We start from the raw sequence: 22,788 nt of genomic DNA, 5'->3' as shown, positions 1-22,788 counted from the left end.
TTTTTAAAACCTTTTATTCTTTTGAAACAACCTTTGGACCTGCTCCAACCGTGGTATGAATAAGATATCTTAAACCATCGGGATTTACCTGGACAGATGTTGCCTTTTTGAATGACTCTACCAATTCACCATATTGCTTCATCTCAGTAACAAATGGCTCCTTTGTGAAGAATTGTTCTTGATTGGATGGTGGGAAGAAGGCATGCAAAATGGCCAAAAATTTGTTTGTAATTTCCTTACTTGGGAAAAACAAGACAGCGTTTGGGCCAGCATCAAAAGTATAGGCTGCTTTCAAATTTTGAGTACCATTTCCATCGTCAAAAGCATTGAAATCATTTACGAGTTGAACAATTTGTTTGGAAGTATCATTCATGTAATAAATTGGAGGATTGGTATCAGCACAACAATCATGCATGTTATCTGAGTCATCCATGGTCAATCTAGCAAAAGTGTTAAAGTCCTTGTTCTTCAAAGCCTTTTCCATTTCAATCATTCGTTGTGGAACAATTTCTCTTGCTCTCACTTTCAATTTTTCACTAGTCAACACAGATTGTTGCATACCAGATGTTGATGGAGTATGTTTTTGTCTATCGCTCACAACACAAATCACAATATTTGTTTGTTTTGAGAATTCATCAAATTCATCTAATACTTGAACAGCCTTACTTGTTTCATGATCTGTTCCCTTTTCCCAAGCAACAAAACCTCCATATAAAGATCTGCAAGCACTACCACTTCCTAATCTAGCAATAATACTCAAGTCTGTCTTAACTTCAAATAATTGGCCCAAGGCATAAACCAAACAACAATAACCACTTGCACTGGAAGCAAGTCCAGCTGCTGTTGGGAAGTTATTCGTAGAGTCAATATGAACATAAATTTCTTGATCCTTATTTGGACGTTCAGTATACCACTTTGCAGTAGCAGCCTCACGAATGTAACGGAATACTCTTTGAATACGTTTACTTCCTTGAACATCTTCCTTCTTTCCATTGAGAATCAACTCATCACAAGTAAATTCGGTACTAGCTTGAACAGTGGTCGTAGTTTTTAAATCATCTTGATTCAGGGTAGCGCTGAGAGATGAGTTGAGCGGAATGTGTTCCTCTTCATTCTCCTTTCCCCAATATTTGATGACAGCAATATTCACTGGGCTAGTGCAAGTAAATTTCGGAGAAGTGTAAGAATATGAAGAAGAAGAAGGTGATGATGACATTTTTTTTGGCGACACACGATCTCGGTGAACGAAACACCACCAATGCGAGTTCGGTCCTGTTGTTGGGTTGAGTAGGCACCCAGGGTTGACTGGCTACCCCAAACAACTCTAACTGCATCATGGTGATTCTGATGATATAATAACAACCATAGGACTGTAATGAGTCCATTGAAGATGCTGAAATCCCACCTAACAAACGGAAATAACGGAGAAAAAAATGCTCAATAACAACAATAACGTTGAACAAGACGATTTGGATGATCTTCTTGAAGGTGAGTACTGATGAAGTGTTCAATTATATTTGTGGTCCGATTGTAGTTTTCCGATTGCATTGGAATTATTATACAATAATAATAACAAAGATGCTTTGAAAGAATTTGATGACGATACTAATGATAATTCAGCTTCTCCGAATCCATCAAAAGCTTCAGAAACAACAACAACAACAAAACAAAATAGCAACTCCTTAACAGCCTCTTCGAGTACTGCCGAGTCAACAAGAAATGATGATATTGATTTGGATGATATTTTAGAGAAAACTCTTCTTTCCGAAGAGAAACAAGTTGTAAATCATTTAGCGGAACAAGTGACTAAATTTTTCTCTGAATTAGAAAAAGAAGGAAATAATGATGATGAAAATAAGACAACAGCTTCTTCTTCTTCCTCATCAAACTCTTCCTATAATTTTCAAGAAGTTATGAAGAACACTCTTGACATGTTAAACAAAAACGCTGCATCCATGAATAATGCAACGAATTTACCAAGTGGAGGAGAAGATCAAGATGAATCTGTGGATGAAGGAGCGTTTTCAGGATTGTTACAAAAAATGATGGAAGTTTTGATGTCTCCAGATATTCTCAGACAACCAATGGAAGAGTTGCGAGAAAAGTATCCAATTTGGCTTAAAGAAAAGAAAGGACAAGTTCCTGAGGAAGAATACCAAAGAGTTAAAAGACAATACGATTTATGTTGTAAAATTTGTCGTGTTTATGAAACCCAACAATATCCAGATGCTATTGATGAACTTATAGAGTTGATGAAAGCCATGCAAGAACAAGGTCAACCTCCAGAGGAGATTGTAAGTCAGTTATCAAAGCCTGAAGGAGGTAATGAAGAAGCAAGTGAAGTCCACAAATTGTTGCAAGGATTAAATCTTCCCTCTAATATGGGAGATGGTAAAGGATGTCCAACTCAATAGAAAAATTCTTTGGTGCATTTCTAAAGAAATGAGGAAAAGAAAATCAAGATTTGAATCTCATCTTTGAAATATTGATCATTCCACTCGTGATTTTTAAAGATGATTTCGTTTGTGATGGTCATCAACAATACATTATGATTTTTTCTAATTTTTTGAAAGGTTGGTTGCTTTGGTCATGGTTTTGTTTTTTCCAAATTGGCGTTGTAAATTCTCCGTTTGCCTCTCAAAAAAATATTCAACAAAATGAAAATTTCATCGCTCGCCAAGACCAGCAAGAAGTTTTTGCAGACAAACAGCAGATGTTTCTCTACTTGTCTTAACAACAAGGCAAGTTTAATAGGCTCTCCTGGCGAAATTCCTCTCTCTAGCTTCTTCCCTGGAACTCCTGTTCTTCCTAACCAAGTGGATGTTTCTGAGGAATCTCTTGTCTTCCAAACACAAAAATCAACTCTTCCAAACGGATTGAACGTTGTTTCAACTGTAAGTATGTTAGTGATAACCAATGATGATGGTGATTCATCGCTGCGGAACATGATAATATTTATCCAAATTTTTAAATACAATCATTTTCAATCAACTCACCACCTTCTTCATCAAAACATCATCACCTTGATATCGGTATGGTATTATCAACATCAACAACATTGTATCGCCTCACCATCATTACCACAAAACATTTTGATAGGATTCTACATCAAGAGGAGTGAGCGTTGTCAGCCTTTTTGTTAATGCTGGATCTCGTTTTGAAACATACCGTACAAGCGGTGTTTCCCACTTTGTTGAAAAATTCTTCTTCTCTGGCACCAACAACAGAAGTTTGCTGAGATTGGTCACTGAATTACAAAAGACTGGTGCTACCGTTAGCGCCCAAACTGGACGTGAAAATATTGTGTATCAAACTGAGGCTTTGCGTGAATCCGTCCCACTAGTTTTAGAACTTATTTCCAACTCAGTTTTACAAGGAAGATTGCATCCATGGGATTTGGAACCAAAGACCGAAGCTGTTAAACGTGATATTTCTGAATTCCAAAACAATCCTCAATTCATTTTGAATGAAGCGCTTCATAATATTGCATTCAATGGCGAGACTCTCGGTCGTTCATTGTTGTGCCCACCTCACAATGTTTCAAAGATTGATACTGATGTTATTTTGACTTACATGGATAATTTGTTTGTTGCTCCACGTATGACATTGGTTGGTACAAACATTTCACATGAAGAGCTTAAAGAATTGGCATCAACATTGTTCGGATCAATTCCAACTCAAGTTTCTCAAAGACCAGAAGGCGAGCTTTTCACTTTCGATAAGTCTGAGTATGTTGGTGGTGATTATCAAATTCACGACCTTTCTGGAAATGGAGTTCACGCTATTTTGGCATATAAGGGTCCATCATTGAACTCTTCAACACAAGCACCATACCTTGTATTGAATGAATTCCTTGGACAAACTTCAAATAAGTATACCGCATCGATTCATCATACTGCCTCAAGATTGGCAAAGACTGTAAAGAATGCCGAATTTGGATCATCATTTGTTACTTCATACTCTGACAACGGTTTGTTCGGAGTTTATCTTTCAGGAAAGAACGCCAAAGAAGTCTCTCAAGCTGTTGAAAAGGTTGTGTCTGAATTGAACTCTGTGGACAAGAATTTGACTGAAGAAGCCTTTGAAGGTGCCAAGAACCATGCTTTACTTAAACTCTATAACTCTGTTTCTTCAAGTCTTGGCTTGAACGAACATAATGCTGCCTATGGAAGTGTCCAAGAGGTCGCACAAGCTATTTCTAACGTTACTGCCCAAGATGTGAAGCAAGCTGCCAAGTATTTGTTGCAATCCAATCCAACTTTGGTTTCATACGGTAATCTCGATGGAATGATCAAGACTAGAAATATTCAATAATTCTTTTTTGATACAATGTCGGTAAAACAATGTCAAGGGAGAGGGTCCTTTTTTTTACCCTTATTTAATAAATTAAATTTCAATTCAAGTACTTTATTGAGTTAGGAATGTCGTTGCTTTAAGGCAATTCAACTCCTTCTGCTTGTCGCTCTGTATAGTCATCACTCCTACCACTTTGATAATCTCCAAACAGTGCCAATTTCCCTTCAACATCACTCCGATTCAACTTTCTTGCTATTTGTATCACTCTCGATTGAATTACAGGTGAAATTTCGAATAATTGATCATGTGAAATGAAATTCTCGATCACTTCTAATACTCGATCAGGTTCAAAGCGCAATGTTAATATTAAAAATCGATTCAATAAAGTGCTCATTGAGAATTCATCTTCCAAATGTATCATCATGTTCGTTCCGGATACACATTTATCATTCTTCACATATAATTCTTGGTACAATAATCCAAGTTCAAAATAATCAGAATCATCTCTACAACAGTTTGTGAGTATATAAAATGTTAATAAATCTCCTTTCAATTCTCTAGGTCTCATATTATATAAAATCCAAGCAGCAGAGAAATAATGTTGTCTAAAGAGGGACATTAAAATACCATTAAGGGTACCAATGTTCGTAAATGGAATATATTGTTGTGAAATGTAAGTGTAAAGTGCAGAGTTGAGTGGTGCTGTCGATATCTCATCTTCATTTCGAATGGTATTATTTCTAGAAATAGGAGAATTGTTAGTAGTAGAACTCTTCTTTTTGGTGAATGATTTGTTAAATTTCATCAATAATAGTGTGGCATAGTAATAAATTTCATTCGTACATTGAATAGGTGGATACGAGTTAAAAGTCATGTGGTTGTTGACATGAGTGAGGCCACTTGAACAAGTATCTTTCATTGAATTAGTAGTTAACTTGGTATTACTATTACCACCACCACCACTAGTTCTACTGCTACGACTACGACTAATAGACCGTAGATCATTATCACCCAACAACTTGTTGCGTCGTTCCACATCAAGTATAACATTCAAAATAGAAAAGATTGGAGATGGATCATCATTGAAATGTGTGACTTTTTCCATTCCTCTCAAGAAACAACTCGTCGTGAGTGTTAAAAAATTTTCAATCACATGATTCAATAATGTTGAATTTGTCTTCTCACCACCATGACCACCACCAACATCATTATTTCTATAATAATCATTTCTAAATGCTAAAACAGATTCAAATATTGATTTTTGATATTCAAAACTCTTTCTTAAATTAGAATCTTGTAATGTATCAAATAGATTGAGAGTAATATCATCGGTAGGAATGATGTGATACACTTGATACATTTCTTTGAATATAGAGATGGCACTAGTGATGTAATTCTTGTGTTTCAAATAGGCCAATAGAAGTGTTCGAAATGTTTCTAAATTTGGATTTGCCTTATTTTGTCGTATCCATAAATGAACATGATCAATGACATTCAAATCATTACCTGTTTTTGAATACACATCGAGTAATACATTATAAGATGTAATAATTTGAGGATAAAGTCTAATCAAAGTATGACACATTTGAATGGCCTTTTCATGATTTTTCAAAATTTCAAAATAATATCTTGCCATTAAAGCAAAAGTTTCATGATTTGGAAAACTCTCAAGATAGCATGTCATGTCTTCAATTTTCTTTTCAAATGTTAATTGAGTTTTAGATGTGAGGATTGGAGTATCATGTTGTTGTAATAAATATAAGAGAATCATACTACATGTTTGTGTATCTAAAATGATGAGAGATGAGGAGATTTCATGAGGAGGAGTAGTAACCTCTTGATGAAGAGTGGTAGAGACAGCACTACTATTATTGCTATTACTATTATTACTATTACTATTATTGCTATTATTACTATTATTGCTATTATTACTATTATTACTACTACTAGTTGTTGTTGAAACAATAGAATCATCAATCTCTTCTTCATCACACAAATATCTCTCTAATAGAATGGATCGAACATGTTCAGTATTGAAATGTGCCTTTAAATAGATTCTCAATGTATGAGTATTCCATTGAAGAGAAGGTATTCTTTGAATGGTTTGATCATAAAAAGTCATCATTCGATGGTAATGACGTTTCATTAATTCGTTACTATCAGTCGTTGAAGAGGTAGAAGTTGTACTAGTCGTTAGCATGCTTGAGATTGTACTATGACTACTACTACTATTACTACTAGTTATAGATTCACTCATGTGTTCAAAAATAATATGAAATAATTTGCATAGAAATTCATAACAAGAAGGTATGGAATAAATGAGAGGAGAAATTGGTTCAATTTTCAAAGTACTACTACTACTACTACTCGTTGAATTACCAGCATTGCCATTCTTATTACTATGATAAGTGATGGCATCACTACCATGAGACACTGTTTGATGATTAATGTTGGAATAATTCTTCACATGATCGTATTCAAATTCACTCTCTTCCATGTGTTTCAATGCAATTGCCAATTCAGATAATAATTGAGAGAAAATTGTGGAAGCAAATAGTGTTCGATGGTTCTTACAAAATGATTCAATCACAGTCTCAATAATAAATTCTTCACTCACTAGTTTGCTAGAAGTTAAAATATTACGATGATAATCTCTATCATGATGACTATTTGTATGATGATGATCATTACTATTCATGTTATTTGTATTACTATGATGATGATCATTACTATTCATGTGGCTACGTTCTATGACATATTTCTTAATCACCTTCTTGAGGTATTCATATCTTGAATTTGAAATGGATTCTTCAATTTTTGATCTCCAAATATTTAAAGAGAGTTCTTGTGGTGTACATGGTCGACCATTCTCATCTTGATAAATAATAATATCATTATGATCACTAGTGATGGTATTATTATTATTACTGATATTATTACTATTGTTACTATTACTGATATTATTATTACTGATATTATTATCACTTTTCACTGCTTTAAAGTGTTTATAGTGAGCTTTGAAAAATTCTAATGCAAATTTCTTTTCATCTTCAGTCATGGCACTTGTATGCAATTGATTGTATAAGAATTGAAAAGTTTCCTTGTAAAGAGGAAGAAGAATTGAGTGATTTTTTAAAGAATTTGAAAACCATTGCAATGCGACATCCATGTTATGTGAAGACATGCATTGAATCAATTGATTCATAATGATTTGTGTTAAGAGAGATGTATTCCTAGAAGTAGTAGTAATAGAGGTAGTATTCATCGTATTCATCGTAGTAGTATTAGTATTATTCATAGTATTCAAAATATATCTATAAATAAAAGATAATGAATTCCATCCAAAATATTGTCCAATAAGAGTGATCATTCTTTTAATTTCTTCATTTGAATGCATTGGATCATTCCAATACATTTTCATTAATTCTTCAAAATAGGAAATGACATCCGATGGTTTACCATTAAATTTTGGTAAATGAGTGAATTGTGTGATTGGAAGATCTAATTGAATGCATGCTTTCAATATGGAAAGTAAATCCATTTCATGACTGAGATATTTCACAGCAGTTCGATAGGTTAAAGGATAGTGATTGTGGTAATAGTTATTAATTATTGGAGAATTATTATTGGTGATGATGATATCATTCAATGAATGATGAGTGTGATGATTTAAAGTAGTAGGAGTAGTGGTATGATCAGTAGTAGTAGTAGTAGTAGGAGTAGTGGTATGACCAGTAATGATGATATTATTATTATTACTACTAGTATTAGAATTAGTATTCATAAGAGTAGTATTATTACTACTAGTATTAGAATTAGTATTCATAAGAGTAGTATTCATTGAATGATTGTTGATTTGATTAAAAATATTTTTCACTTGGTTTAAATCACCAATGGAGGCATAATATTCTAACAATAAAGAATATCCATCATCATCTAATTCTATTTTAGGTAATACATGACTTTGAATACATTCCACTGGTGCTTGAAATTTCAATGCTTGTTTCAAAAGAGCACTATGAGATCCTTTTTTTAAATATTCGGATGGAATTGATTCATAGACTTGAAGAGCTTCTTTAAATGATTTTGTATTTAAAATCATTAATTCAAATGTTTTTGAATTAAATCCAATGATATTCTTTTCATTTAAAATGAGTTTCGATGGTGTATTTAAATATTTAAATAATTCATCAATATCATGTGTCATCATGGAATGAATTCTACTTTCAATCACAATGTGAAATACATCTCTCAAATCATTGATAGTAAAATACTTGTCATCAAAAATTGAACTTTGAGTGTTCTTTTCATGACTTGTTTCATGACTTGGAGTGTTCTTTTCATTAATACTTGGAGTGTTCTTTTGAATGGTCTTTTCATTAATACTTGAAATGTTCTTTTTCTTTTTAAAAATAGGTTTTATAAATTGATGGTTGATCAATTTCATGGCACTTTGATATCCTTCAAAAAATATCAATAATTCAATGGCTGATTTGTAGATGGCACATGAAATGGGAGAATTTGTTGTGATTGACTTTTCTCTGACAATTCTCATGATTGAATTTTCAACACTCTTTTTATAATCTACAGCAACACGTTCATTCAAAATCTTTAAATTCATTCGATGATTGAGAATGGTTTGAAATAAATACAAAATAAATGAAGGATCATTCTTTTGTGGTAAATTATGAAAATAAATCAAAGCATTTTGTAAAGATTCTTTTTGAATAATTTCATTCAATCGTTTTAGAACATGTTGTTGTTGTTGATAAGAAGAATTATTTGATAGACCATTATGTTGTTGTTGTTGAGATGGTTGTTGTTGAGAAGAATTCTTTGATGAATAAAATTCCAATAAAATTCTTTGAATGTATTGTTGACACAGTTTTTGCATGAGGTTCTGAAGAGCATCAAGTTTTGAAAGAATTTTGTTTTCAGCCAAAGTATTTGGATCGATAAGAGGACTTTTTTGATCACCACCATGTAAGGGTTTACTCATTGTAGAAGAAGTATCATAGATCGACGAGGTTGTAGAATTTGTAGTATTATTATGATGATTAGTAGAATGAGTAGTAGTATTGTTATGATCATTATTATTACGCAATAAGAGATTGTAGAGATTTTTCCACGAGATACTTGTCTCTTGTAACGATGACAAAGAGAGATGAGTCTCATTCTTGTTGTGAAGAGTATTAGTTGTAGTAGTAGTAGTAGTAATAGTAGTAGAAGAAGTGGGAGTACGAGTGGTGGTGTGAGTGGCAGTGGGGTAATTTCCATTATGGGCATCATCCTTCCCATGATGAGGAGAATCCTTTCTAATATTGTTAAGAGAAATGTTCTTCTTCTTCTTCATTATTATTGAAGAATCATGACCATCGTGGGACCACAAATGAATCCTGGGTTCTAATGTCATCATGTCATGATGATAATGGCGAGAGTAGTAATCATCATCATTCGGGATGATCATTCCTTCAGCTCTTATTAAAGAAAGAGAAGGACAACAACTATTGCGACTATTGCAACTTCGACGACGAACTCTCACGATTTGCTTCCACATTTTTTTTTGAAGAAAAAATAAATTTCAAAAAAAATGTTTCACGCTGGTGTGCTCCGTCAAAATTTTGGCTCTTCTTCTTTGGTGCAACAAATGGCAACCATGTTCAAGAAGAGCCTTTTATCATCCTCATTAACATTTTCATCATCATCACTATACCCACCACTATTACTCATGAACACATCAAGTACCTTTCGGACCTTCCGTAGTGGAACACTCCATGCTGCTGCTGCTGCTTCTTCCAAACCAACACTGAAGACCCACCATGACTCCATGGAGTCGACTCGTAAATCATGTTCTACGACCAAGATCACAGCCAAGACTACCACCAATATGACCACGACCAATATGACTAATACCACGAAACAACGTAAATCACAACCTTCCCTTTCCGATAGTAATTTAAAAAGTTTAGAAATGTCCAAAACTCTTCATTCTCTTTCGCATCAAGAAGAGGCTCTTCAAGAACATCAATCAAGTGATGAATATCCATTGACATTTCCTGAAAGACATGCCATTTCAATTCTCTATCATTATCATCAATCTCTAATTGAAAATCCATCTTATACTCTTGATAAATTTATTAGCAATTATTTAAAGGCTAACAAAATAGGAAAAAACAATAAGGAAATGATCATTTGTGCATGTTATGAAATTGAAAAAATATATTTATTATTGGATTACATGTCAAAGAAATTTAATTTTGATGAAATGAAAGAGAAATTAGAAATATCACTAGATCAATACATTAATCGAATGAATATGATGAAAATGAAAGAATTAGGTCCTAATGCTCATTTTCTTCCAAAATCAGTAACATTTGTTGAAGAAAATAGAAAATCAGTTCTTCACTGGAGACTTTTGTATGCATTGTATAAGCAATATTTTCATGAACAAGATTTTGAACAAGTGGTTTTCCATCATTCTGATCTTCTATTTGAAAAGATTCCCATCAATGTTAAATTGAGTTGTCCTGCTCAATTGTTTGATATTCTATGTGAAGAATATGGTGAAGAGAAGGCGATTGAAATTTGTTTGATTAATAATTCAGAAGCACCTGCATTTGGAAGAGTCAATGATGTCAAGGTGATCAATGGTAAAATGAATGCTCAACAAACTCAACAGATAGATGCTACAAGTCGTGAATCACCGAGAGATGATGATACTGCTGCTGCTACTACGACTTCTTCTTCTACTAGAACTCTATTCCACACCGACAGCTCTCCTCAAGTGTTATCCACTGAGCAATTGAAAAAAAAGGCTCGAAAATTCATCAAAAAACTCTCTGAAAAATATTCACAAGAGGTTGGAAAAATCACACCAAGTAAATTGACGACCTTTGGTTTTAGATTTGAGAAGAAGACAGATTTTAGACAATGGCCAGAATTTAAGGAAGGTTTCTTTGAAATACAAGATGATAGTAGTCAATATGTTGTGGATGAATTGATTAGAAATGGAGCTTTAAAACAAATAACATCCTCAAAGCCACTTGTATTGGATTATTGCTGTGGAACTGGTGGTAAATCATTTGCATTGGCTGGTGCTCTTGGAGGAAAAGGTCAAATCTATATGCATGATATTCGATTAGAGAAATTATCTTCAGAATTGAAGAGAAGAGCACATCGATTAGGTATTGAGAATATTCAACCACTTGAACATGATCATCCTCATTGGGAAAAATTGAAAGAAAAGATGAATTTAGTCATTCTCGATGTTCCATGTACAGGAACAGGTACTTTGAGAAGGAATGTCGAGTTGAAATACAAAATTAATTACAATTGGATCAAAGAACTAACCAAAAAGCAAAGAGAAATTATTGAAAATGCCATACCCTATGTGAAGAAGGGAAATTATTTGCTTTATTCCACATGTTCCATTTTGAGAAAGGAAAATGAAGATCAAATTGAATACATTTTGCGAAAACACAAGAATTTTGAATTGGTTCATCAGGTCAAGACATTACCACTTTTGAATGGAGGAGATGGTATGTATGGAGCACTTTTAAGAAGAATTGAATAAATTTGTGAAACTCTCAAGACTTGGTGATTCAACAACTACTATCATCGATTATTCGTGTTCGACAACAATCTCTGCAAGTAATGTCAATGACACAATCAACGGATAGATCGATTCTACTCCAATCCACGTATAGATCGATTCTACTCCAATCAAAACAATAATTTAATGGATCCTATTAATTGCCATTTCTCACCAATTGTACAATATTATCATTGGTCACCCAAATATTGAGTTGTTCAAAGTGATCCAAACATTCCTGAATGTTCTCTTGTTTAAATCCAACCAATTCAGATTGTAATGAATTCAAATCCACAATACCATCACCACTCTGTGAGAGTCTATTTCTAATAATATCATAGATGGCAAAGATTGGATCTGTTCTTCTATTATTTCTATCATTATCATCCAAAAGAGAAGATCTTGATGCAATGATCAATCTCTCAGCTTCACTCACATCTTCACAAGATACTTCATCTGCAAATCGAAGTCTAGCTTTTGCCACTGCAAGTCTAATGATTGATAATAGTGTTCGAGGTGTTGTATACATTTGTATCTTATCACTCACTCTTGAATGACGTTCATCATTTTGACGCATGGTGACATAAATTTCCTTAATTTTAGCAGCAGGAGAATTTGGAGCAAAACCAATGTGAGAAGATAACATGGGTTCATGTTTCCTTGTCATGGCCACCACTGCTCGAATGTATTCAGGTGAAAAGAGTGGAATTGAGGTGGTACTAGTTCCTGTTGTTGTCACTGAGGATGAGGTGGTACTAGTTCCTGTTGTGATTCCTGTTGTTGTCAAAGTTGTTGTACCTGCACCTGCACCACCACTTTGATCACTAACACTTTGATCACTAACACTTTGACCTCCACACTGTGCATGCATTCGAGTGATATGTCTTGCCAAATTCATATCACTTTCATTATTTTGTTTATCCAATAATAGAAACATCAAATCAAATCGACTCATCAATGCAGGTGGTAAATTAATATTCTCAGAGACAGATCGTTTGGTATTCCATCGACCATAAGCAGGATTAGCAGCAGCCAACACACAAGTACGAGCATTGAGTGTGGTTGTAATACCAGCCTTAGCAATGGACACGGATTGTTGTTCCATAACTTCATGAAGTGCAGTTCGATCAAATTCATCCATCTTGTCAAATTCATCAATACAACAAATACCATTATCAGCCAACACTAATGCACCACCTTCTAGAATGAGTTCATTGGTGAGTGGATCTTTGACAACAGCTGCTGTTAAACCAACACCACTACTACCTTTACCTGTGGTGTAGATACCACGTGGAGAGATGTGTGAAATGAAACGAAGAAGTTGAGATTTAGCAACACCTGGATCTCCCTATGGTGTGTGTTGAAGAATGAGGGGGAAGGGGATGAGATGAATGAGTGTGTGTGTGAATGAGGTGTGTGTGTGTGTATAGAGATGGTGCAGAGATGAATCCAAAGTATGAGCAAGTAATGATGGTTCATAAACTTACCATTAATAAAACATTCAAATCTCCTCTAATTTTCAATCCTCTCATCTCTCTTGTGACTCCTCCAATCAATTGAAGTAATAATGCCTTCTTTACATCTTCATGTCCATAAATTTCAGGTGCTATGGAACGTGATAAATGATCATACCATACTTCTTGTCCCATTCTTTTCACATCTTGTTCAATTTGTAATAATAATTGATTTTCTTGTTCATTCAATGATTCTTCATCATTATATCTTCTCTTATGTTTCACAATATGATGAGCTTCTAAATAAGTCGTTGCTACTGGACTTGAATGTTTCACAGCATGTGATCCACTACTCAATTGATAAGGTAAAAATACACCATATATATTCACAGAATCACCAGGTGTACATGAACGTGTTAATTCACCTCTTAATACTACTCTCATACTACGTGGAATGTGTCCAGTTGGAACTTCATCACTCATTTCTTGAATAACTAATTGTTGAAATTTTACAAAACAACTCTCACGTGTTTGTGGAAGTAAATTTCCTTTACATTCTTTTTGAACACATTGCTCAAGAGGTATAAATGAATTTTGATTAATGGTTTGATAAATCATTCCTGAACATGTATCACACTTGTAGGTGGCTACTTTCATTTCTGCCTTGACATCGGTTTGTTTTGTGACAATACCTCGAACCATGACTAATTTACCAATGTGTTTACCTTTGATTTGACGAAGAGGAAGAGCACGTTGTGTGAGACGTGGTACAAAATAGAGTTCATAGAGTCGAGAGAGTTCAGGTGGATGTGAGGAAGATGATGAGAGTGAGGATGGTGGTGAGAGTGAGGATGATGAGAGTGAGGATGGTGGTGAGAGTGAGGATGAGGATGTGGTAGGATCAGTAGTGGTGGTAGTGATGGTAGTATTAGTAGTGGTATTCATTGGAGTAGTAGTAGCAGCAGAAGTGGTAGTAGTGGTAGTATCCATAGTAGTAGTCGTCATCCACTCATCAATGACAGATTCAAATAATTTCTTATACCTCATGGTATTTTCTTGAATTTTTAAAATCAAATCTTGATATCCACCCACTTGTAAATCATCGAATTGAATGAGAAATTTCATCTTTTCATTCGAACCACCACCACTACTATTAGTAATACTATTGTTGTTGTTGAACATGTCCATGAATGATGATGTAGTGGATGAATAATTTCCAAACGACTTGAGTCTTGTCAATAATTCTCGATATGGAAAGGTAATGGTGGGATCATGATGATGATAGACGACTGTGGAGTAGTCGAGAAGAAATTGTCGAATGGTTGATTTATCTTTGAGATAATCGGGTAAATTTAATGATGATGAGGTTTGTTTGTTGAGGAGTGATGAGGATGATGATTGTTGTTGTTGAGAGGATGATGATGAGCCTCCTTGTTGTTGTTGTTGTTGTTGACTGCGTGATGAAGTGAGCATCATTTTTTCAATTTCTTTTGAAATTTGAAAGAATTAACGAAGAATTTTGGCGCGAAATCCACACGTGTGTTCCATCGCGTCGTCCTCATCCTATAAATGAGGATCACCTTCAAAAAAATACCTGAAATCCTCACTCGACACCCAATAATAATGAATCGCTTCTTGTTCTTTCAATTGAAAAACAACAAGACTTGGTCAGCTACTACTACCACTCGTACTACTCCGACTGCTACTACTACTCCAAAGAGTTTACATCCTCGTCATCACCTTCCTGATGGACTCTTCCTCATCGGAAAAAGTTCCTTGACCTCTTCTTCCCAACTAGTCTTGTCAAGAACTCTGAACCATTCCTTCTCCTCATCCTTCTCATCATTACATTCCCATCAGACATTAGATTATCATACTTGTACTTTCTCTAAAAAGAAATCAAATTCTTCCTTTAAATCTCTTCTTCTCAAAGATGATAAAATTTCTCCACTCGATCAACAACTTCTCAAAACGCACATTAAAAATTATAAAAAAATTCAAAAACAACAATTAAAAATTCAAGAAAAAGAATCAAAAAAGAAACAACGTGATCATCAATTTGATAAACAATTAAGTCGATTAGGATTAAAAAGAGATCAATTACAATTAGGAAAATTAACAGCAGAAGATTATGAATATTTAATGAAACATCAAGTCAAAGACATGAATTTAATGACAAATTCAACAACAACTCCTCTCACACTTTCTTCTTTAATTGGTAACAAATTAAAAGATAAATCCTCTCTTGAAAGAAAACATTATAGATTTTCAATTATTGTAAAAAGAACATTGGATCAAATATTAAGTGATCGAACAATTAATAAGGATGAAAGATTAAGAACTCAAATTAGAATTACAAATGTTCATATTGGAAATGATCAAAGAACCATTTATGTGAAATGGATGAGATTGAAAGGATTTTTACATGCTCAAGATCATTCGGATGCTATTACTTTGAAAGATGATTTGGATTATGAATTAAAGAGGATGAATCCACAACAAGGAATGTATTCACCACCACAAGATGATGATTCATCATTGATGGATCACGAAAATTCCTCTCCTGAAATTTATCATTTAGAAAAATTGAATCATTTATTAACCACAGCTTCTGGATTTCTCACTTCTCATCTCACACAAGCATTGGGATTGAAATATGCTCCTAAATTAATCTTTTCACCTATTGTGACCAATGTACAAGAATTGGAATATGCACCACCTTCCATTCAACAAAAATATGAATCCATTTTGGAATTGAAAAGAACCTATGAACTTGTGAATGGATGTGAATGTGATCCCATGCAATTAGTAGTTGAGCAATTGGAATGTGATGAATTCATGGCAGATCAACCACTTGAAAAGAAGAAGAAGAACTCAACACAGCAGTGTAACAATTCACAACAGCAAAAGAACAACAAGTATGTAAGACGAAGAAGACCATTATCACCCTTTACTTTTTAATAAATGTTCATTACAATTATAGGTAACAAGATCAGCATTACAATTATAGGTAACAAGATCAGCATCTTGAATTGTTGAATACATTGGACGTTCAGCATCTTGTTGTTGTTATACATTGTGCTCATTAATAGCAGGTTGCAACAGTCAATTTTGAAAAATCCTCTCTCTCACATATTTCGAGGATGAGGTGGTGGTTCTGAACAAGTCTCTCTCTTGATGCAACAACAACACCTTGTTCCTAATATCACAATGTGAATATATTCACAGAGAGCATGCATGGAGAGTCAGAGCATGCATGCTCTTTAAGCAATTCCCATGGATTTCACAAAACATGATCATGACTTCCACTTGATTATTCCAATCGATATAAGGGTGGTGTTATTAGACCATCCACATGATGAAAATCATAGGTCAAATGGTTGGATGAATTTGTAGTATTGACACTTTCCATTGAAGTTGGAGTACTAGTACCACTCGTACCAACACCACCACCACTCGAACCACCACCACTCTGACTACTACTACTCGTTGTTGTTTCTTGTTGTTGATAAAATCCTAACTTTTCAAATTGTTCTTGAGAATTTAAATTCTTTTTCACATTCATTGTAATTTCCAATCCATTATCTTTAGCATTGGTATAAACAGTTCTAAATCTTTCTTCTAATTGTTGTAATGGTACTTTTAATTTAGCACCACTTCTCAAATTGGATCGATTCACTGGATCAATTCTCTCAATATAGACTTGACTTAACTTGTTTGGAGATTTTGTAAAGAGTGATCTTGCCTTAATCGATGGAAATGTGTGAGGAGGATCATTGGGATAGGGAATGTAAACGTGTGATAATTCTTGTGTGGATGATCCTGTTTGAGATTGTCGTCCTCTTCGTCGATATTGTTCCATATCAGAGGGTGGCATAAAGTAATGTGGTCGTTCTCCAAAGAATGGATTTTTCAATGAGAATGTTGATAAAGTAGTAGTAGTAGTAGTGGTAGAAGTAATACTATTACCACCACCACCACTGCTGTCATTTTCAAGTTCTTGATTCATCATCAATGCATGATCACTATTCATGATGGAATGATAATATCGGAATCCACCTGTCAAAATGCTTGAAATTAAAATTAATATTTGAGTGATGAGTGTAGGAGAGAGTTGTTGTGTGGTCATCGTGTGATTAGACTCTCGGTTTGTTCGTACGATCATTTTCCTCTCGAATTGTCCAAGCAATGACAAGAAGACTTTCCGAAACCATTCATTGGATGAATTCAAAACCTCAGAGAGGAGGAGAAGTGAAAACGAAGAGAAGGAGGATGACATTTTTTTAACGCACTGTGTTATTAATGATCATGCGCACCAAAGACATTGATCACCAAAGACATTGATCACCAAAGACATTGATCACCAAAGACATTGACATCATCATCATATGAGGATCACCAAAGACTTTGAACATCATCATTCATAGGGTCATCATCACACACTTGTTTAATCATCATGTTCCTTATTATTCATAGTAGTTGGTAATGCAATGTTAAATCCACCACCTCCTTGTTTGTATTGTTCAATCCAATTCACACCATTTCCATCAGATCCAAACATGGTTTGTTTCACTTGTGAATACATGGTAGAATCAAATTCATTCTGTTCCAATTTGTGATAATAATTCTCTCTCAAATACTTTTCAATTTCAAGTGAATCTTCAAAATTGGGGAATAGATTGGAATAATCAGTTGGATCAGCCAATGACTCTGCAATGGATTTCAATCGTTGTGAACTCAATTCACTTCTCTTATAGGATGAACTTTCAGTCTGACTGGATCCAGTCGTAATTGGAGTACCATGACCAGTATTACCACTACCAGTAATATTAGCACTCGTAATACCCATCAAATCACTTCTCCACAATTGAACCACTCGAGAGACTTGAGAAGGTGCAAAAGTTCGAGCAAAGAGAGCTGCTTCAGGTACACGACCAGTCTCAATCAACAAATCAATACACTGATCTACCAATCCTAACAAATAGAAACACATGAATGCAATATTGTTATATCCTACATGATGTTTGTTAGAAAGACACAATTCAGCCAATTTCTTCATTCCTTCACGATCACCTGTACTTGTGTACAATAACAACAATCCACCATAATCATTACCATGAGTGAAACATTCCTGTGCTAATTGAATGTTACTCTGAGAGAGTGCTAATTGTCCTAATTGTTTCCATTTGGTTTCCAATGCAGACTTGCTCACCTTAATAATCTCATAGGCATTATTTAAATCATTGAGTTGAAGAGCAATTTCAAATCGATGTTCATCATCACGTGTGACTTGTAAAGCTAATTCCTTATAACCTTGTGCATCTAAGAATTTAGCTAATCGATTGTATTCTTCTTGTGGAATTTGAGGTAACAATAGAGATGCACTTTCTAAATCACCTCTTAAAATAGCACTCTCATATTGTAAGACTTGAATAAATAATCTAAATGAGAGAATATTACGATCCTTATCCATAATATAAATTCTATTGTGCTTTGCAACATAACCTAAAAAGAAGTGTTTAGAATTTTCTAAATGAGTAATGGTAGTCACTTGTCCACCAATCACATAATTCAATCGAGCATCATTGTTGGTATAAATAAATGTTTCACCGACCCATTGACCTTCACGAATCTTTTCATCAACATTGTATTCTAAAATGAGTGAATCTTCAATTTGTGAATCTTCTTCTTGAGTCTTATTCTTTAAAGAATTCTTAACCAAGAGAGCATCATATCTCAAAATATAAAACTCATTCTCAGTGGCTAATAGAACTGAAGAACTGTTAGCACTCTCATCACTCCAATAGACTTTACGTGGTGATACTCCAATATTTCTAATCATTTGACATGAATCCCAATCATAGAAACAAATAAAATCTTTGGATGAAATTCCTAATAATTGTCCACCAAATATTTGTTTAGGAGTAAAGAATGGTTTGAATACTTTGTGTTCTTTAAAGTCCTTGTAGATCTTAATTTCATTATTTTTACATCTCACTGCATAGCAACCTGAGGTTACTGAACTCCAAACCAATTCTTCACCATTTCCATAGGTTTTAGAACGCATGGATACAGCAGCATAAATCACATAATCACCACCACCCACAGCACTAATGAAATGTCCTTTTGGATCATATTCCATACTTTCAGGATAAATGTCAATGCAACCCATATCTTTGGTAGGAATGTTGGTGAGACGTTCACCTGAAGAGAGTGGAGTGGTAGTACTGGTAGTAGTAGTATTGGTAGTAATGTGACCATATTCACTAGTAGAGGTACCAGAACTTGATGTCATTGACAATACAACAGGTTCCTTGATGGTCATTTGTTGAACTTCATTATTCAATGCCAATGTCACTTTACCCTTCTTATCCATAGCAACCACAGGTGTATCTTTACTCAATCTCAATACCACACTACCCAAATCACATGCCAATGCCAATCTTGAATCTTCAAGAGTATAAGCCATACCCCACACACGTTCCAAATTGTAATTCAAAGTCTTGATTAATTTAAATGTTTGAGAATTGTAAATATTCACTGTAAAATCTTCACTAGCAGTGATAATAATTGGTAATTTTGGATGAAAACAACATGTAGTGACATTGTGAGCATGTGAATCCAATGCTTGAACACAATGTTTGGTTTGATAATCCCAAACTTTTGCAACCATATCATCACTTGCACTAATTAAGAATGGTTTATCCACACCATGATAGAAATCAATGTAGTTAATACCCTTCTCATGTCCTTGAAGAGTAAAATTAGGTTGTTCGGTGTGAATATTCCACATTCTCACCAATCCATCCAATGAACAGGATGCAAATACATTTGGATCTTTGGGATTAAAGACTACATGCATCACATAGTGAGTGTGTCCTTCAAATTTTCGAACACATCTCCACTTGTCTTCCCAATCCCACAATCGAATACTCATATCATCGGAACAAGTGAGAATGTAAGGCTTTGTGGGATGTACTGCAATGGATCGAATATAATCATCATGAGCTTCAAATTCACGTTCCTTTTCCATAGTATTGTAATTAAAGACACGAATGGCATGATCATCACTACCACAGACAATCCATCTTTTACGTGGAATGAATTTGGCACAACGAACAGGTAAGTCGGTAACATCAAAACTCTTAATAATTTGTTTAGTAGTAATATCATGAATGGTAACATTTCCATTGTAATAGGAAGAGAGGAGCCATGGTTCAGTCGGATGAAGATCCACAGACTTGACTCGATGCTCCGAGCGAGCAATCAATTTTTCTTTAATGTCGAGCCTATTCATGAGAGAGCAGTAGTGGTAGTTGTTGGAGAACTGTTGTTGTAGATTTGAGTGAATGTTGTTGTTGTAGATTTGAATGGGGTGTGTTTGAGAGTAGGTGTTGGAAGAGTATTTTAAACTTTTTTAATCACAACAAAACTCCAACAGAAGAGGCTAGCTTTCAAAAAGGTTTTTTAAATCATCATCATTCGTTGAATGAATAATGTTGTAGTAGTTGGAGTAGTAGGATGATGATGAGTTACATTTGATGGTATGATAAGAGTAGGATGATGATGAATTACATTTGATGTGGTGGTAATGGTTGGTCGGGTTCAATATCGAAAAACCACAGGTAAAAGTAATACAATAATTGTACAATCATCACCATAATTTAAATAATACCATCCGCAAGATCATCCAACAATCGGCAAGTGATAAGTCCATACAAGATTCGCAATCCATCATGAGAGAGTACTTACATTTTTTTGAGTGATCATCATCAAAAATTGACACGTATGCATTGATTGAACGTCATTACACCCTGGACCACTGTTGCAGCTCGCTTCGAGAGAGTGTGTGTGATGAGAAGAGAGAGTGTTGAATGTTGAAACATTTTCATCCACCACCACATCATTTCCTCACGAGGATCATTGTCAAAGAGGCAAAAGGCAACTGAGAGATGGATTTGCCGCCCATAAAAACGTTAAAAAATTTACAGAACAACAACAACAACAACATGGAAGATTCAAACAACAACAACTCCACGACTGCTAAAAACGAATCATTGCACCAGTTATTTCCACCACCATCACCACCACCACCATTATTGATGATGATGAACAACAACAACCATGGTTCTCAACACGATCAACAACAACAACAACCAATTCAATCTCAAAATTCTTCACCCAAAATACATCATCATCTCTCCAACAATAAGAACAAATTTCGAAACTCCGAACCTCAATCATGGGGTGAATTATTGAACTTGTATCGATTAGAAAAATCCACCACTCATGATCTCATTCAAAAACCTGAACCCATATATAGACAAACACGAGATAAAAGTTACAATTGGAGAGAAAAACAACGAGAGATTAACCCAATTCTACAACAATTCATTGATCCTGAAAGAGAATCTAAATATAAAGAATTTGAACATGAATTACAAATCAAACAAATGAATAGAGCTATGGATAGGACTAATTGTTTGGAAAGTCATTTTGATATTGTTACATTAAAGGATAAACGAAGATCATCGATGGATTATGATTTTTATTTCTCAACCAAACGAGTAGAAAAAGGAAAGAAAATGATTTCTGATCCTTCTATTACTAAATTATCTGAAAGTAAAGAATTGATTGACAGACAAACCAAATTGAAGAAGTTTAAAAAGCCTCCAAAGATATTTGATGACTTTTATCTCATTTACAAAACACATGATGCAGATCGTTTATTGAGGCAAGAATTACAACAACGAGATGAATTTATTAAAACAAGATATGATTCGAAAGTGAGAGACAAGTTTCATCCCATACTTCAAACGTATTACCATAATGATGAATTGGAGAGGGTTGAGAGAGAGTAAGTATTTGGAGATGACTCTTCAACAATGACAACATGGAATGACATTATGTACTCTTCAACAATGACAACATGTACTCTTTAAAATGACACTTTGACATTTGTTTTTAATAGGAAAGAAGAAAACTTAAAAAGAGATACCTTATTGTACAAATTATCAAAAGAACCAGAGACAGTTAAAAAATTAAACGAAGGAAAAGCATATAATATTATAACAAAAGAGATTATTGATAAAGAAAAGACAGAAGAATTGCAGACATTAATTGATGTTTATGAACACAGACAACCTATTGCAAAAGTTAAATATAATTATGAAAAACAATTAAAAGAAAGGGATGAGATTCTTGATAAGAGAAATGAAGATCGAACACTCAACACTAAAACAAGCACATTTGGAAGGAGAGAAATTTTAGGTCTCACAGATTACAATATTTTGAATGGAGAAAAGAAGACATTCTCACATGATTTAAAACCCATACCTGTATGGAAATATGTTGAAAAGGACTCGTCGAAAAGCAGCAAATCAGCAAGCCCAAAATCTTATCAAATAAAACTGAGATGAATGATTCTATCAACATTATGTGACACTT

At 34.3% G+C, this 22,788-nt stretch overlaps 10 protein-coding genes across 10 annotated transcripts; 5 read left to right on the top strand and 5 right to left on the bottom strand.

The window, feature by feature from the left end:
- Positions 1 to 13: 13 nt before the first annotated feature.
- On the bottom strand, positions 14 to 1,216 carry FDP41_005491 (uncharacterized protein; the record flags this gene model as incomplete). Its single annotated transcript, XM_044709021.1, has 1 exon — positions 14 to 1,216. The coding sequence occupies one exon, from the start codon at positions 1,214 to 1,216 to the stop codon at positions 14 to 16; it is 1,203 nt and encodes a 400-aa protein (XP_044560210.1).
- A 217-nt stretch (positions 1,217 to 1,433) lies between these two features.
- Positions 1,434 to 2,414, top strand: FDP41_005490 (Peroxin 19 (Pex19), putative; the record flags this gene model as incomplete). Its single annotated transcript, XM_044709020.1, has 2 exons — positions 1,434 to 1,488; positions 1,579 to 2,414. 2 exons carry the CDS (start codon positions 1,434 to 1,436, stop codon positions 2,412 to 2,414), a joined length of 891 nt encoding a protein of 296 aa, XP_044560209.1.
- Positions 2,415 to 2,657: 243 nt separating this feature from the next.
- FDP41_005489 (uncharacterized protein) lies at positions 2,658 to 4,314 on the top strand (the record flags this gene model as incomplete). The annotated part of the gene is made up of 2 exons (XM_044709018.1): positions 2,658 to 2,894; positions 3,100 to 4,314. The coding sequence occupies 2 exons, from the start codon at positions 2,658 to 2,660 to the stop codon at positions 4,312 to 4,314; spliced, it is 1,452 nt and encodes a 483-aa protein (XP_044560208.1).
- Positions 4,315 to 4,432: 118 nt separating this feature from the next.
- FDP41_005488 (uncharacterized protein) lies at positions 4,433 to 9,649 on the bottom strand (the record flags this gene model as incomplete). The annotated part of the gene is made up of 1 exon (XM_044709017.1): positions 4,433 to 9,649. The coding sequence occupies one exon, from the start codon at positions 9,647 to 9,649 to the stop codon at positions 4,433 to 4,435; it is 5,217 nt and encodes a 1,738-aa protein (XP_044560207.1).
- A 237-nt stretch (positions 9,650 to 9,886) lies between these two features.
- Positions 9,887 to 11,869, top strand: FDP41_005487 (uncharacterized protein; the record flags this gene model as incomplete). Its single annotated transcript, XM_044709016.1, has 1 exon — positions 9,887 to 11,869. The coding sequence occupies one exon, from the start codon at positions 9,887 to 9,889 to the stop codon at positions 11,867 to 11,869; it is 1,983 nt and encodes a 660-aa protein (XP_044560206.1).
- A 175-nt stretch (positions 11,870 to 12,044) lies between these two features.
- On the bottom strand, positions 12,045 to 14,817 carry FDP41_005486 (uncharacterized protein; the record flags this gene model as incomplete). Its single annotated transcript, XM_044709015.1, has 2 exons — positions 12,045 to 13,235; positions 13,375 to 14,817. 2 exons carry the CDS (start codon positions 14,815 to 14,817, stop codon positions 12,045 to 12,047), a joined length of 2,634 nt encoding a protein of 877 aa, XP_044560205.1.
- A 147-nt stretch (positions 14,818 to 14,964) lies between these two features.
- FDP41_005485 (uncharacterized protein) lies at positions 14,965 to 16,302 on the top strand (the record flags this gene model as incomplete). The annotated part of the gene is made up of 1 exon (XM_044709014.1): positions 14,965 to 16,302. One exon carries the CDS (start codon positions 14,965 to 14,967, stop codon positions 16,300 to 16,302), a length of 1,338 nt encoding a protein of 445 aa, XP_044560204.1.
- Positions 16,303 to 16,654: 352 nt separating this feature from the next.
- FDP41_005484 (uncharacterized protein) lies at positions 16,655 to 17,620 on the bottom strand (the record flags this gene model as incomplete). The annotated part of the gene is made up of 1 exon (XM_044709013.1): positions 16,655 to 17,620. The coding sequence occupies one exon, from the start codon at positions 17,618 to 17,620 to the stop codon at positions 16,655 to 16,657; it is 966 nt and encodes a 321-aa protein (XP_044560203.1).
- A 168-nt stretch (positions 17,621 to 17,788) lies between these two features.
- FDP41_005483 (uncharacterized protein) lies at positions 17,789 to 20,638 on the bottom strand (the record flags this gene model as incomplete). The annotated part of the gene is made up of 1 exon (XM_044709012.1): positions 17,789 to 20,638. The coding sequence occupies one exon, from the start codon at positions 20,636 to 20,638 to the stop codon at positions 17,789 to 17,791; it is 2,850 nt and encodes a 949-aa protein (XP_044560202.1).
- A 712-nt stretch (positions 20,639 to 21,350) lies between these two features.
- FDP41_005482 (uncharacterized protein) lies at positions 21,351 to 22,760 on the top strand (the record flags this gene model as incomplete). Its single annotated transcript, XM_044709011.1, has 2 exons — positions 21,351 to 22,198; positions 22,313 to 22,760. The coding sequence occupies 2 exons, from the start codon at positions 21,351 to 21,353 to the stop codon at positions 22,758 to 22,760; spliced, it is 1,296 nt and encodes a 431-aa protein (XP_044560201.1).
- Between the last annotated feature and the right edge of the window lie 28 nt (positions 22,761 to 22,788).

This window comes from Naegleria fowleri, assembly GCF_008403515.1.
Source record: "Naegleria fowleri strain ATCC 30894 chromosome Unknown tig44, whole genome shotgun sequence".
NCBI classification, from domain to species: domain Eukaryota; phylum Heterolobosea; class Eutetramitea; order Acrasida; family Naegleriidae; genus Naegleria; species Naegleria fowleri.
This window is presented reverse-complemented; position numbering and strand designations above follow the sequence as displayed.